Source organism: Aspergillus melleus, assembly GCF_016097325.1.
Source record: "Aspergillus melleus strain CBS 546.65 chromosome Unknown contig3, whole genome shotgun sequence".
NCBI classification, from domain to species: domain Eukaryota; kingdom Fungi; phylum Ascomycota; class Eurotiomycetes; order Eurotiales; family Aspergillaceae; genus Aspergillus; species Aspergillus melleus.
Genome location: NW_025763372.1, coordinates 3,313,674 through 3,327,979, shown reverse-complemented (window position 1 = coordinate 3,327,979; position 14,306 = coordinate 3,313,674). Strand labels below are relative to the sequence as shown.

Here is a 14,306-nt window from a genome sequence, read left to right as displayed (position 1 = left end):
CGAACGTGAATCGCTGCACGACACTTTGGCCCTGACATCCCGTAGATTAGACCGTGCCAATCATAAAGGGAGTTTGACGCATGCTAATGGAGGATCTCTTTCGAGTTTGCAGGTCGATAAATCATCCTCGCTATAGTCGCATAGTCCATACTCTCATAGTTGATTACCCGCGTGGGTCTCGGTCGGGAGAGGTCTAGAGCCACGGATTGATGAAGTCAATTCTTTCCAAAACACAAAAGATAAATAAACCCCAAAATCACTTCTAGTCTTACAAGAAATCCCAAGAAACATTTTTTCCCGTGTCAGATCCACTCATCTAGAGAATATCCACCGTCGCGGCCCAAATGTTGCGGTATTTCTCATCCAAATACATCATTAATGGTCTTCGCTTTCCCAATTTCAATATGATCGTCACAATCGTGGCCCTGGCAACTTGGCAAGACAAGCCAACAGAATTTGCCAGAGCGGTCTATGAAACAAAACATAAATGCCAAGGATCTCATCCCAACACCTACGATATAAACAAAAAAATCCAATGAACAAACCCGAAAATTGTGTGCAATGCTTGCCTTCATCCCGTTCTACACCGGAGGTACGTCGGTCAATTCGCGACCCGGGCCAGTGCGCGAAGTCATCACGGCTGGCGGCGTGCGGAATCCAACATCGGGATTTGTCTGGCCGTGGTAGGCTGTTTCTTCGTAGTATCGCGGTGCGCTCAATCCCGGGTTTTGGGCTTGGGCGTAACCATGCTGCATTTCGTAGCCATCTGCAACGTCCTCGCTAGACGAGGACCAGTTCCCGTCGTCGTCATGCGGTCGGCGCCCGTAGGCTTCCGTGGCGTAAGGATTGCCGGTCGCAGAGGTGTACGTCTGGTTCCGCGAGAGTCGGTGTTCGGCCGGGGGCCCTCGAGTTTCGGGCAGGGGAGGCGGCGGCTCGAGTCTCTCCTCCTCGGGGTTTCGCAGCGCCGCAGTACTCTCGGTGACGCCGACATATCGCCCGCCGTCCGCTGGAGTCGCCGGTTCAGCTCCCCATGAGCGAATTGGGAACGCTCGTCCCTTTTTCCAGGGCTGGCTAAGCGGCGGGAAATATTGGTGGTATGAGAGGTAGGCACAGACAACTCCCAGGAGCGACCCGGTGATCACATCGAACGGATGGTGTCGCGCATCCATAATTCGAGACACAGCGATCAATGTGGCAGCGATACAGGGGATGATGACAATAAGAGCTTTCCAAACTTCTCCCCGATTGTCCATGAAATGCAGCTTTCCGGCCACCCAAAGCGATAGGTAGAATAAACCGGCGAACGAGGCTTGATAGAGAGAAAAAACGTTAGCAGGGAAGCTATCACACAATTAACAGGGTTGACTTCTTACAACTGCTATGACCTAAAGGAATAAGTTAGCATACTCGTTTCGCAAGCAGTCGAGAACATGAGGAGCATACCTGACGGCCACGACCGAAAGCCATCCTTGATAATTGCCGGGTCGCCGGTACAGATTGACGAATTAGACAAGCCGTAAGTGACTGCATCCGCACTGCCAGCCCGAGGTTGACAGCGATCAATGATATCTGGTCGGGGTTTCCCACATGCATTCTTCAAGGCCTGGGTGATCAAAAACGCTAGGCCCTGCGAAAGCAGCAGGCCCAGAAAGCCGCAGTTGAACTCCCACAAACGATCCTTCATCCGGTGTGGCCCCGTGAGCTTGCGTTTGCCGCTCACGGGATCCTGCGGTTTGTGATGCGAAAATAGTCCGTCTATGAGGAGCGTGTAGACAGCGATTATGACCAAGGGCGCGACTCCCGAGATGAGAAGAGCCATCGGAATCGAAACTCGTTCATGTTCGGCAAAGGGGTACTGTAGCGAGATGTTTTGCAGCGAGAAATGTTGATGGTGGGGTTCGATGGAATCGAGGATATAGAAACCGGCAATGCAGGCACTGGAGGGCGGCGAGCGATCATTAGTAAACTGGGAACCGGGTCGGTTTCACGATTTGGACAACGCACACGAGGATCACATAGTCGAGGATATATCTGGATATGACCGGCAATGGTTAGCTTCGGTTTAATTGGTTTTATCGCAAGCACGACCCGAATACTCACGAGATAATAACTCGCGGTCGTAGACGCCGCTTCGAGAAGGGCAGCTTCGAGGGAAGACGGTCCATTTGCTAGCGGTACCACGTTTAAGATTAATTGACTGGGGGAGCATTAGAACAGACTGATTTCCGATCGCCGATTGGGGGCGAACCTAGGAAGCAACGTCTCAAAAGAATCAATGACGCCAAATGTCGAATAGCGCAATTCAATCGTTAGCCGTGAACCTGCGCGGCAAACAAATAGGAATCGCCTCTGATGGATAAAAGAACAAGGTCAAGGGGAGGCGAACGAGGACCTCAAAAAAAAGGAAGAAAAATCATACGGGACAGAACGATGAAACAGGAGAAAGAAAAGGGAAAAAGTCAAAGGAAGAGGGAAAAGGAACGCATGCCCGCGGACAGCGGCAGCTTCAGGCAGCGGTTGAATGGATTGTGGCTTGGACGGGCCCCTGTCACCAAAGTAAAGTTACTTCGCCCTCTGCTGATAAGCGCCCAGATTCCCCGGCGGGTCTCGGGGGGTCTTGGGCGGCTTTCAGGCGGCTCTCAGAGAGGGTCTCGCCCATAGGATTCGTCAGACTGGGGTCTTTCAGTCGTTTAGACCTTTCGAGTGGATATTTTTAACGGGGCATCGACCATGGCATTGCATATGCCACCAACAAACGAGCAAGGCTACCAGTCGCCTAAGGATTGTTGAATTTACGGAGTAAATACTAAACATTATTGATTGCCCCGAAGGATGCACTTTGGAGCACACGACAGCGGATCTGCAGTAGCGTTGCCCCATAAGGATGCCAAGCTGCATCCTTAGGCAGCAATCAATAACTGGTTAGTAATCAGGCCTTTCATTCTTGAATAAATATGCATAAGGAAAATTCTTTGGAGACCCAATTGTATTTGTATAGTACACTAGCTATGGCGGCTTTTTGGCGTGGACCATTAACCACTTCCACCCAAATATCAAATTAAGATCCGAAATAAACAATCGATGATCTGATCCAATAGTCTGACCACCGTGGTCATCCGACACCAATCAACTTGGAGAAGGGAGAAAAGAAAGGAATGACTTCGTCTCAAATAATAAAAAAAAATCGTATGGTCAAAAAATTGAAGCAAAAGAAAACAAACGGATACCATTATGGGCCCATGATTCATGTTCGCGTGATGTCGGATGATCTTGTATTATTATCCTGTCCGCCGGATTTAGCAGACGGTGATGTACAGACCAAGAGGAGAGGGGTTGTAGTCCTCGAAGAAGTCCAGCTCGGTGCTGCCGGAGTTCTTCATCTCGTAGCTGACAGCCTCACCGGCAGGGCAATCGAAGGTGGAAACGGTGTAGGAGTTGCCGGGCGAGATGGTGAATTGACCCAAGTCCTCCTTGACTCCAGGGGCGTTGCTGTAGGAGGTCGATTCGTCGGCGACCGACTCGAGGGAGGCGAAATCGACCTTGCCGTCTCCGCTGAAGCTGTAGGAAGAAGTCTCGAGGTCCTCCTTCTTGGGGAAGAGGAAGACGAGGCTGCAAGTCTTTCCAGAATCCTCCGAGGGGATGTCGAAGTTGAAGATGGTGGAGACGGACTTCGAGACGGTGCCGTTGTACGAGGTACCGGCGGCGTTATCCGGAGAAGACGAGTCGACGGGGATGATCAAGTGAGGATATTCATAGTCGCCGGAGAGGTCCGTAGGGCAGCTGCCACCAGAGGACTGGGTGCCAGAAGGTTGAGCGCCGGTCTCAGATGGCTGAGTACCAGTTCCCGAGGGCTGAGATCCGGTTCCCGTGGGCTGGGCGCCAGTTCCGGACGGCTGAGAGCCAGTCGCGGTGGGCTGGGATTCGGTTGCGGTCTCGGTTTGCTGAGTGCTAGGGGACTGAGCCGGTTGAGTGTAGGAGGCGGTCTCAGATGGCTGAGCGCCGGTAGGGGTGCCAGGAACACCGGGAGTACCGGGAACGCCAGGAGTACCGGGGACACCAGGAGTGCCAGGAACGCCCGAAGTGCCAGGGACACCGGGAACACCAGGAGTACCGGGAAGACCAGGAGTACCGGGGACACCAGGAGTACCAGGGACACCAGGAACGCCGGGGACACCGGGAGTGCCAGGGACACCAGTAGTGCCAGGGACACCGGGAACGCCAGTAGTACCAGGGACACCAGGAACGCCAGGGGTACCAGGGACGCCAGTGGTGCCAGGAACACCGGGAACACCGGGAGTACCGGGAACTCCAGGGCCACCGGGCAGGGTTGCCGAGTTAGTCGGGCAAACAGTTGCGGTCACCGTCGTGTGGATAGTGGTAGTCTGCTCCGCGGGGGGCGCGGAAGCGCTGGGTCCAGTGCCAGGCACGTTGGGGGGCACAGAAGCGCCGCCTGAAGGACCGGGGACATAGGGAGGAACAGGAGCGCTCGACGAAGGCTGAGGAGGCACAGGAATGCTGCTGGATCCGACGACGGGAGTCGACGAAGGAGCAGGGACAGAGGCCGAGCCGGATCCACCGGAGCCAGAGCCGGAGCAAGAGTCAGCGGTCAACTTGACGTCCACACAGCCAGTGGCGTCTTTGCTCTCGCTGGTGTAGATGTTCATTCCGCCGTTCTGGCCGGTCTTGCAGGCAACGAACTCGCTGTCTCCTTGGTACGAGAGCTGACCCTCCGAGTTGATAGAGAAGCCAGTGGTAGGGGAAGCACCCTCATCACATTGCCATTGGGTAGTAGGGCCTTGAATTTTGGAAAGCTTGTCAGCCAGAGCTCATTAACTAATGGTTGGTGTGCCCAGCTTACTGGTCACGATGCATCCGCGGCCGTTGGCATCGGTGACGGCACCGGTGGAATCGATGCAGAACTGAGCCTGCTCGAGATCACCGTAGACACGGTTCTGTCCGTCATCGAGCTGACCAATAGATCCAGAAGCACCACCAGAAGACTTCAGGTGGAAGCAGCAGCTGTTGCCTCTACCCACAAGGGCGTTGGCACCGGCAGCAAAAGCTGCGACGGTAACGAAGTTTCTCATTATTATCGTGAGCGAACGTAAAGAGCAGCTGGGCGCGAATGAAACGGTCGAGTCAAAGGGAGGAATGGAGATTTTTGAATAGGCACAAAGACCGTGTTTGGTTGAGCTGCGAGAGGCTTGTTGTTGTCCACAAAATTCAGGAACAAGAGGATGCTCGATACTTATAGAGGATGGTGGATACGTGCAGGAACGACGTGGGAATCATCGGTAAGCTGGACAGGGTAGGTCAATCAAGTCCTGTCCCCTCCCCACGTCGAGCGAAAAATAGAAACAGAGGCAGAGCAAGTTGGAATGCATAGATGGACATCATTGACCATGGAATTAAGGTGTGGATGACCACCGTTGACCCAGTTTAACATGTCAGAACAAATAAACAAGCTGCCAGCCGTCCGAGAAAGTCCGGGCCTGGAAGTGTTCGGAATCGCAAGACAATGAGGAAGACGTCATGCACCAAAGCCATTGTGGAGAAAACCGTCCATGAGAGCAATGGTTTTGGAAGTTGGCTGTGAGATAGAAACCATATCAATGGCCAAGGGGATGCAGGGCATAAGCCACCGGTGGATCCGGACCCATCGGGAGGGCAGATGGATCGCCATGAAACCCTGCCCTGGTCGTCGTCGCGATACACGGTTCACAGGCAGCAACTGGCGACTCAAGTGGCAATATCGATCGCGAACCCCGGTACCTTAGACGAAGTCCACCACACAAGCACGCAGAGAATGTTCTCCGGGCGTTGTCTGAACGGATGGAAACCGAAGCGCCATGGATCAGTGATTCTATTCATACAACCTCCCCCAACAAAAGCAAGAACCAGATTGGATGGGAGACGTCGGAACCGTTTCTATGCCCACGCAATGGAGGGCCTGATCAAAGTACGATCCACGCAAGTCTTAGAATATGATGGTGGGGAAAAGACCTATCGGCCTGCAATCCAGATTCGCATCAGCTGCTCGGAGGCTGCTTGAACCGAGTAGGTGCCTTGCATCATTGGGTCTACAGAGGACTGATCTCTCTGCCCGAAAAACCTCCACAAAAGTACTTCATCGATGGAGGGTGCATTACGGTGTGTTGCCGAGCAACATTGGGAAAGATCCATCAAGACAACAGCAGCATCTCATGTTGACGTCGAGGTGTCTTAGAGGAAGATCAGGAAATCGGCGAAGAAACGCCGCGCAAGAGAGACGGAGAAGGCGATGAAGGCGGAGAAGATGTGGGCCGCGGCTGCCCGGACGAATCGTTGATCCGGAGACATGACGACACTGTCAGCGAATGGCACTGCTTGTTGTTTCGAACTATTCCCAATTACCCCTAGCCCCTGATTATCTCAGCCGGCACATCGTAATCACCAGAAATTAATCAATCACTTTTTGATTTATTTCTTTTGACTTCAAATTATTCATTCGATTTATTCATAGCATTTTTGGTTCAGGAAGGTTCGCATGTTGATCCAGTTGTCGCCACGTCATTTCTGGCCTGGACCACTGTCGATGAATTTCCTTGCCCGGCAAAGAGAAAAAGGAATAAAGAGAAAGGATTCGACCGACGACCATCAACGCCGCTCCCTACGGGATGCATCCAGGCATTATGCAATGGTCCCTTAAGTCCTGCCTGCCGCAGTATATATAGAAACCAGTACGGACAAGAGAGCCAGTCACAAGCCAACTCCCACGCATCACCGAACATGTTGGGCCGAGTCTTTGACTTTTGAAATCATTAAGTCTCATAAAATAACCTTTTGGCTCTCCATCACCACCTTTGTTCGCCTAATTCTGGATGGCTGGATTCCTGTTTTCCGCTCCACCCTATGGTAGGTGAGCTCGGAAGCCCTAAATCGCTCTCTACAAATCCATGCGTATACAACAGTACGAGGCCATCTCCGGGCCTCCACCGTGGGAACCAAAGAACCCTTGGGTCTTCCCCATAGCCGTATGCCACAGCCAGCAGCAAACCGGAGCTCTGTGTTTTGATCCCCAAGTACGGTTCCAATATCATCTGAAACACCTCTTCTTAGAATTTCTCAGAAGGGAAGCAATGCCATTGGGCGGTTCCAACGATCAGTCATGGAATCAGAGAGACGGCCTCAGCGCCGTCAACCATGTGTGAAAAATGTGATTGTTTTTCTTTCTTAATTTGATTTTTCCTGAGGATAAAAGACTTTCCCCCACCGCTCATGGTGTATACTAGAGTAGGAAAGTGCCTAGAACTAATGTAAACTTTGCATCACCCCATGACAACAACAGTCCAGACTGGAAAAAATGCTATCATCATCGACATGGGCCCACTGCGCAAGTCTCTTACCGAGTCCACGGTGAACGAGAGCAAGCCTGATTCCAGCCCGCGTTTGTTTGTTGATAGATCATGTCTGCCTTAACCGCCTTTGTTTTTTCTTGTTTTTTATTTTTCATTTTCCCCCCTCTCTACCTCGCCTTACTGTGTACACGATGTAGAACCTGATGCGCTGGTTGTGGCCGCGTAAGAATGTACATGCGTCATCTAAGACTACAGGATTGTTCCTGTTTTGCTTTCGTTTTTGCTTTCCTGTTATGGGTTTCTATTATTATTGTTCACCTAGTTAGATGAACAAAGATGAACATTCTAAGTTAAACGTTGGAAGATGTCCGATATAAATTCAGAGTATATCGTCTGCATCGCCGCGGGTGACATTCACACTCAGCGTCAAGCTTGCTGTTTCCTGGACCTTACTTTCAGCATTCTGTACGGAGTAGGCCCCAATGCAAAATGTTCCAATCTTAGATTGATAGTAAAACTGCCGAAAACCTGTCTCAGACTACTCTGCACCCATATGCATCTCCCATGTACCCCTCAAAACCTGCCGTTTCCGGGCTGTCGGTGCATTTTGTTACCCAAAATAAATAAGACATTGACGTATGCATATCGTATGCATGACCATGCAGATTCTGGCGGTGTCTAAATCAGTGTGCCTCCGAAATCCGTCTTCTCCTGCTCCGGGCATCCGGCCGGGCTTTGCCTACGGCATGCAGTTTGAGATCTGGTCAAACTTAAACACTTCTTTGCGAGAGCAAGGACTCTAAGACATTTTTCTAAATCGTTTGATTAGCTGCTATGGAGCTAAGGCTTGAGGCAAGGAACTGCCTCGCGGTTCCATGAGCAGCTCGCTCTCAGTATCCAACTGGTACCCTCATAGTATTCTGAGAACAGGCGCCTTTCTATGACTCCACCGTATTGCATGAATGAAGTAGATTCTTGAATCTACACTGTTTACGTTATAGTTGATGCCATCCGGTCCCTTCACATCCCACTCACAGGGCATCCAGCGTCCTACAAATGCCTCCAATACATTACTGAGTTATGAGCAACGAGAACTTTATATTGTATAGTGGTTTACATCTTTGGGTTTCGCAGCGTTGATACGTCATGATTTGACTGAACGTTGATGTTTTACAGTGATTAGAGTACATATTTATCTATACAAATACATGCGTGTGATATTTTATGATGTTTGTGGTTTCTCTTCTAGATGCCACCATTTCACTATAAGATTGAAGTAGGTACACTAGTTATATAACAAATACCTGATCAGCATCCACAATCCACCATCCATAACAACCCGCTTCATATAAAGGTCCTCGGAACTTGCCTTTAGCGGAGATTTGGCGGATTGCTCGGAGCACCCAAAACGCTTACAATCAGTCACACACAAGAACCTAGAACTAGGAAAATTCTGTAAGAACCACTATGTTTCTTCGCAAGATTTACCTGACATAGCTGTTTTTGCAATTTGACTCTAACCCATCTAGAAGCATGTTGGGGGTGAAACGTAACTGCGATCCCACGGATTCTACATCACCACAACCGTAAGTACTCGTGATTGAGTCCAATACAGATTGTCAATGACAAGAACGGAAAGCCGTCAGAGAGCCCCCAGATTCAATCTTGGAATTTCTTCGAGACAGTTATACCACGTTCAATGATAAAACCACGATATTTGAAGGACCCCCGAAAGGACCCATCAGATATCCGAAATCCGTGCATACTACTAGAAATTGGCATCATAACGCCGTCCAGACATGTATTGAAATGCATTCCGGGTATCTGAATTTCTAAGTCTATATTTTTCTGTATAACAAGCTACCTCATTCGGGCAGCTCGGAATTTGCTCACTTTCTTGGGAGCTTCTTCGGTTTCGATGGGAACCATTTCAGGTTCGTTGTCCACGAATCCCTCGTTCTCCTTGATGCGCCTGTTTCTTGCTCGGTAGAATTCACTTGCGATTTCCTTTCTGTGGAGCTGCTCGTCGAGCTCATCCGGCTCGGGAGGCGCAGCGGCGCCTTCCGAGATGTCACGTTCGACGAGAGTATCCGCTAGGATCTTATCCTTGGGTCCCGTGGGGCGTGGCCTTTCAGAAATATCTTGAATGGGTTGCGAAAACGGCTTAGGCTCGGCTGGTTTGGCAGGGAATAGAGGCAGCGACGAGGGTGACGGCGCCGATGAAGTTCCTTGCTTGCGCTGCAATACACTAGAACTGGGAGCGGTGCTGACCGGTGCAACGGAATCTCCGGCTTCATTTCCTGGCGCAGAGCTTCGCGCACTCTTGAAACGAGAAGCCTTCTTGGGCGCAGTGCTTGGTGCTGGGTCCTTTGTGACAGGCTCTGTACGTTCAACAACCGAGTCGGACAGAACTTGTACCTCCGACTGTCTGGGTGGAAGGGTTTTCTTTTCCGCAGTTGGAGGCTTAGGAGCGGGAGCAATGTCCAGCTCATCGGCGAAAGCGACCTTCTTCTTGGGCTTCTTCTCTGCAGGAGGTGTATCTGTCTGTTGGGGAGCCTCTTCAATTCGGACTTTGCGAGGTTGTTGAAGCTCTTCCTTGACCTCCTCGGGAAGTGAACCGGTATCTTTGCCCATGTTCCACATTCCGCGCGCATTTAATTTGGCCTCTAACTCACGCATTTGTTGGTGGTAGTCTTCATCCAAAATAGACCGCGTGCTTCGACCGAATTCGTCTTCCTCCTCGCTTTCTTCCTCATCGTCGTAAGCGAATACATCTGCGTCTTCATCAACCGAGATGTCACTAGCTCCCTCGTCGAGTTCAAGTTCCGCAACAACAGCTCCAACCTCATCAAGACTATAACGAAGCATTTCGCTGCGTAGTTGCGCATCTTCAGGGGATTCATCGATATTCGTCACAGGGCGCTCCTGTTGGCTCTCGGCTGACTGCGACGTAGCCGGTTCGTCTTCGAAGTGATAAGTCCGGGGAGCATCGTCACTGTCCACAGAATCAGGCGTAAGAAGACCCGTTTGACCAGCAGCGTTTTGGACATCATTGGTTGTGGAACCCGAGGCTTCACTTTTTGACTCATTTTGAGGCTCTTGCGATGCTTCTGCCTGAGTGTTCGTCTGCGGGGTGTCTGGTACATCCTTCACGCCAGCCTTCTTCAATAGTTCCAAAAGATCGGCGGACTCATTTCCAGGTGTGTTTGTTGAGCTGGAAATGACGTTGCCGTCCTCATCGAGGTTTTCGACAATTTCTGTCATAGGGAAATCGGCCGAGGGATCCGCTGGGAGCCGCTCCATAGCATCCAAGTCATGTAGCTTGTTCTCCGCCACCCGTAACATCTTTTCCAAGGTCGATACATTTTGTTTCACGGTGTCAAGTCGCTTGATAATAAGTTGAATCACACGTTCCTTGCTGTGGTTGGCATCTTGCCCTTCGACGAGCACGGCGAGTTCCTTTTCACTTAGCAAGGTCTCGTCGTAGTCGCGACCAATTTCAAAGAAGTCATCCGTTGTAGCGGTGTCATCTAGCTCGCCAAACTCTTCCTTCAAACCATCGTATTCGGCCTCCTGCGTTCTCCAGCGGTAGAGGGACTTCTGAAGTTCCAGGATGTTGCCTTCGAGCTCGAGGCGTTGACGTTCGAGATCTTGTAGATCGCCGTTGGGGACACCCATTTTGAGTGACTGCAAGGTGACTGAAAGATTGAACGATAAATTGACTGATGTGCAGTTGCAGTCCTGGACTCTCAGGAGAGTTAAATACGATCGCAGTCTGAACTCTGAAGTGGGAAGACGCGAGAAGAAAGAAAGAAAGAGGAACTTTTTGCGGCGATAAAAGTTCCGCGCGGAATCCCCCGCCACGGCACCTGATTGGTCCAGTGGGGATCGAGACCATCCCTCGTCATCGCCCTCCGTTCTGCAGGTTTGCGCTTTTCTTTGTCAATAACCTAACGATATTTGACAGCCTACCTCGAATATGCCTCCTGCTCGAGAATCGATATCCCATCGCGGGGATGATGACGGTAATACCTCTTCACTATGTTCTGATTAAAGAAATCTAGGCTAATGAATCCCAGAGGTCTGCCCCGTCTGCAAATCCTCGCGATACCTGAACCCTGATATGCGCTTCCTCATCAATCCAGAATGTTACCATAAAATGTGCGAGTCCTGCGTCGATCGGATCTTCTCTTCGGGTCCTGCAAATTGTCCTGTGGCCGGGTGTCACAGGACCTTGCGCAAGCAGAAATTCCGAACGCAGACGTTCGAGGATATCCAGGTGGAAAGGGAGGTCGATATAAGGCGAGAGGTTATGCAGATGTACGGCTTTCTGATCAAGGGATAAATGGATATCAGCTAATCGGGATCCAGTCTCAACCGCCGCGAAGACGAGTTCGACTCCAAACGAGCGTGGGACGACTTTCTCGAACAGCGTGAGGAGATCATCGCGAATCTGGTCCATGGCACCGATGTGGAAAAGACGAGAAAGGCTCTGGAGCAATACCGCACGGATAATGTCGACTCCATCAAAGCGAATGAAAACCTCGCCAAGATCGAAGCTACCTCTTTCCAGGAACAACAATCCCACGAGCAAGAGTTGGCACGTATGCGACGACAGGCAGTCAGGCAAGAGTACGAAAACGAGCGACGAGAGCTGCTGGAAGGGCGAGAAGACGTTCTTTCTCGTCTGGCGGCCGGTCAGCGGGGAGATGCCGCGGCTATCGCGCGAGAGGGTCGGAAGGTGTTGCTCAAGAAATCCTCTGCCCGGCGTAGCGAGGAGGAGCGTATCCGACAGAAACAGGCTGCTCTGCGCGGCTCCGATCTCAAGAAATCCGGAAAGGACCAAGTGGCTGCGGCTGCGGACGCGAAAGGCCCTGGACTTATCAAGGGTCTCAAGAAAATCAAAACGCCAGAGCCCGAAAAGCCCTACGATCCGTTTGGTGGGCTGGTTCCCAACAAACGAGACTACTACACTTTACGAGACCATTATCCATCCAGCTACCTGGATCCCATCAGACAGGATACTCGTATGCAGGCCGGTGGATACGATCTACGGGAATACTATTCCCGTACTCTGCTAGAAGCATTTGCGGGACTTGGATGTTTCATCGATGAAGAGGTACCAAAGCGTGACGCATCGGACACACTGGAAGTTCCCAAGCCCTCCGCTACCGAAGGAGCTGCAGTGGCTGCATCCTCAAACGCTCCCGTGAAGACCGAGTAGTACTATGCTGAGACATGGTCATGGTTCGGATGATTTGACTGGCCATCTCAATACAATATCCATATAAACTCCGATATTGGTGGCTTCTCAATTTTGTTTTGGTGTTTAGGTAGATAGGACTTGCATAGCGGAGGCGTTTATATTTTTGCAGGCACGAAGTTAGTTGTATATCTAGGTTATCATTTTCAGAACATAACATTGTTTCCCAAAATCTGACACACTGGAACTCTTTATCTGCTGTATTGTCGCAATTTGTTACGCATTTTGGACCCTTGAGACGTGACTTCTGCCAATGTTGAAGGCTTTTGCCTTTACAGATCAATCGCGCAGATGCAACAACGGAAAAGGTACTTTCCTCCTAGATTTCCGAAGGAACAGTCATATTCATGTGGAGAATACAACCTACGGGAAGAGGTATACAAAAACCACCAAAGAAATCTAATTCAAAAAGTCCAATACATGGCTTGAACGGGAAAGTCCTTGACATTGATAAAACAATAGGTATACACAGCAAAAAGAAGGGGAAAAGTAATCAAGCTCAAAAACTGGAGTAATATACAGTGATACCACAGCACACCATTTAAATCTTGCCGCCCGTAATCTGTTCTCCGAGTTGCTTGACTCTGTCCTGAATGAGTTCCCAGCGACCCGACTCGCTCTTTCTACCCGCGTTGGCAATGCCCTGGAGCGTGGAAGGAGAGCCAAGGTTCCAGATGTTCTCACCCTGCTGGTGATCATTGCGCCACGCCTCGTTCTCTCCCTCGGGGAAGACCCGTTCGATTTCAGCCGCAAGCTGGGCCTCGGTGGTGATGAAGTTACGGGCATTCATATACAATGTTTGCAAAGAGTCATCCCGTTCCGCCTGCCTCCGGGCATTGTGGGCCTCGAAGCGTGCCCGAGAGAGCGCAAGTCGTTCTTCTCGGGTCGGGTCAGGCAGGACGGCGTTGCGGTTGGAAAGCATCTCCTGGATGACAGAAGGGCGAGTCAATTGCTCATCCAGTCTGTCCGGCTGGTCCAGGACAGCCTGTCGCTGGATCTGCTTTTCCGCACTCTCCTGCGCAATGCGCTTCTCTGTTTGCTTCTTCCGGCGGTGCAGTTCCGTAAGACCTTGTCGGAGGTTCTTCCGTCTCATCTCGGCCATGCGTCTCTTCCAGCCGAGGTATTGGGCGTGGGGATCATTCGGGTCGATTTGGACCTCCTTAGAAGGAAGGGGAGTAGCGGCATCGAGATACGCCTTGGTCGGTTTGTCTGCTCGGCGGGCCGGGAACAGATCTCGAGGCACAGGAAGCGTACCCTTGACACGGCGGTCGACAATTTCACCCTCCTGGATGACCTGAGGGATATCGATGTATTTAGGTGATTCGGGACCGGATCGAAGAGAGGAGGACGAGGAGAAGCCACGGACCTGCACGGCGGCAGTCCGGCAGTTGCGGAGGAGAGACATCATGAACAACCGTCGTTACCTCCTCGAATGGCGGGAGGTTCAATTCAAGTGCGAAGGAAAATGCAGGGAAGGAGAATTTCCGAATAAACGGAAAGATACACTTCTTCTTGACGGGCACAGGTTGGGATTTGCGGAGCACCTGTTGGAAACGCGGGTTCTGTTGCGAGAAGCGGAAGATGTCGAAGCGGATTTTCTCGCGCCTGGTCCGTGCACCACTAGCCTTGGCGCCCGTCCCATAAGAAAAAAAAAATAATTTCTCACCCGCAGCGAACTTTTTTCTCTTCTTCTTTCCTTCTTCTTC

General features: G+C 51.1%; 5 protein-coding genes across 5 annotated transcripts; 1 reads left to right on the top strand and 4 right to left on the bottom strand.

Annotated features, from left to right (window-relative positions):
* Window positions 1–581: 581 nt before the first annotated feature.
* LDX57_006203 (phosphatase PAP2 family protein) lies at window positions 582–2,165 on the bottom strand (the record flags this gene model as incomplete). Its single annotated transcript, XM_046087896.1, has 5 exons — window positions 582–1,309; window positions 1,374–1,385; window positions 1,444–1,937; window positions 2,005–2,031; window positions 2,101–2,165. 5 exons carry the CDS (start codon window positions 2,163–2,165, stop codon window positions 582–584), a joined length of 1,326 nt encoding a protein of 441 aa, XP_045943864.1.
* Window positions 2,166–3,296: 1,131 nt separating this feature from the next.
* On the bottom strand, window positions 3,297–5,087 carry LDX57_006202 (putative GPI anchored cell wall protein; the record flags this gene model as incomplete). The annotated part of the gene is made up of 2 exons (XM_046087895.1): window positions 3,297–4,795; window positions 4,859–5,087. The coding sequence occupies 2 exons, from the start codon at window positions 5,085–5,087 to the stop codon at window positions 3,297–3,299; spliced, it is 1,728 nt and encodes a 575-aa protein (XP_045943863.1).
* A 4,110-nt stretch (window positions 5,088–9,197) lies between these two features.
* On the bottom strand, window positions 9,198–11,015 carry LDX57_006201 (prefoldin-like protein; the record flags this gene model as incomplete). Its single annotated transcript, XM_046087894.1, has 1 exon — window positions 9,198–11,015. One exon carries the CDS (start codon window positions 11,013–11,015, stop codon window positions 9,198–9,200), a length of 1,818 nt encoding a protein of 605 aa, XP_045943862.1.
* A 245-nt stretch (window positions 11,016–11,260) lies between these two features.
* Window positions 11,261–14,170, top strand: TFB3 (TFIIH/NER complex subunit TFB3). The gene is made up of 3 exons (XM_046087893.1): window positions 11,261–11,362; window positions 11,417–11,657; window positions 11,709–14,170. The coding sequence occupies exons 1-3, from the start codon at window positions 11,317–11,319 to the stop codon at window positions 12,559–12,561; spliced, it is 1,140 nt and encodes a 379-aa protein (XP_045943861.1). The 5' UTR covers window positions 11,261–11,316; the 3' UTR covers window positions 12,562–14,170.
* LDX57_006199 (uncharacterized protein) lies at window positions 13,142–14,008 on the bottom strand (the record flags this gene model as incomplete). The annotated part of the gene is made up of 1 exon (XM_046087892.1): window positions 13,142–14,008. The coding sequence occupies one exon, from the start codon at window positions 14,006–14,008 to the stop codon at window positions 13,142–13,144; it is 867 nt and encodes a 288-aa protein (XP_045943860.1).
* Window positions 14,171–14,306: the final 136 nt, after the last annotated feature.

Bases quoted from the DNA above. Each gene is read 5' to 3' on its own strand.
- TFB3 (XM_046087893.1), top strand. From the start codon at position 11,317: ATGCCTCCTGCTCGAGAATCGATATCCCATCGCGGGGATGATGACG. The intron at 11,363-11,416 runs GTAATACCTCTT...AATGAATCCCAG, and splicing joins CCATCGCGGGGATGATGACG to AGGTCTGCCCCGTCTGCAAA. The intron at 11,658-11,708 runs GTACGGCTTTCT...ATCGGGATCCAG, and splicing joins AGGCGAGAGGTTATGCAGAT to TCTCAACCGCCGCGAAGACG.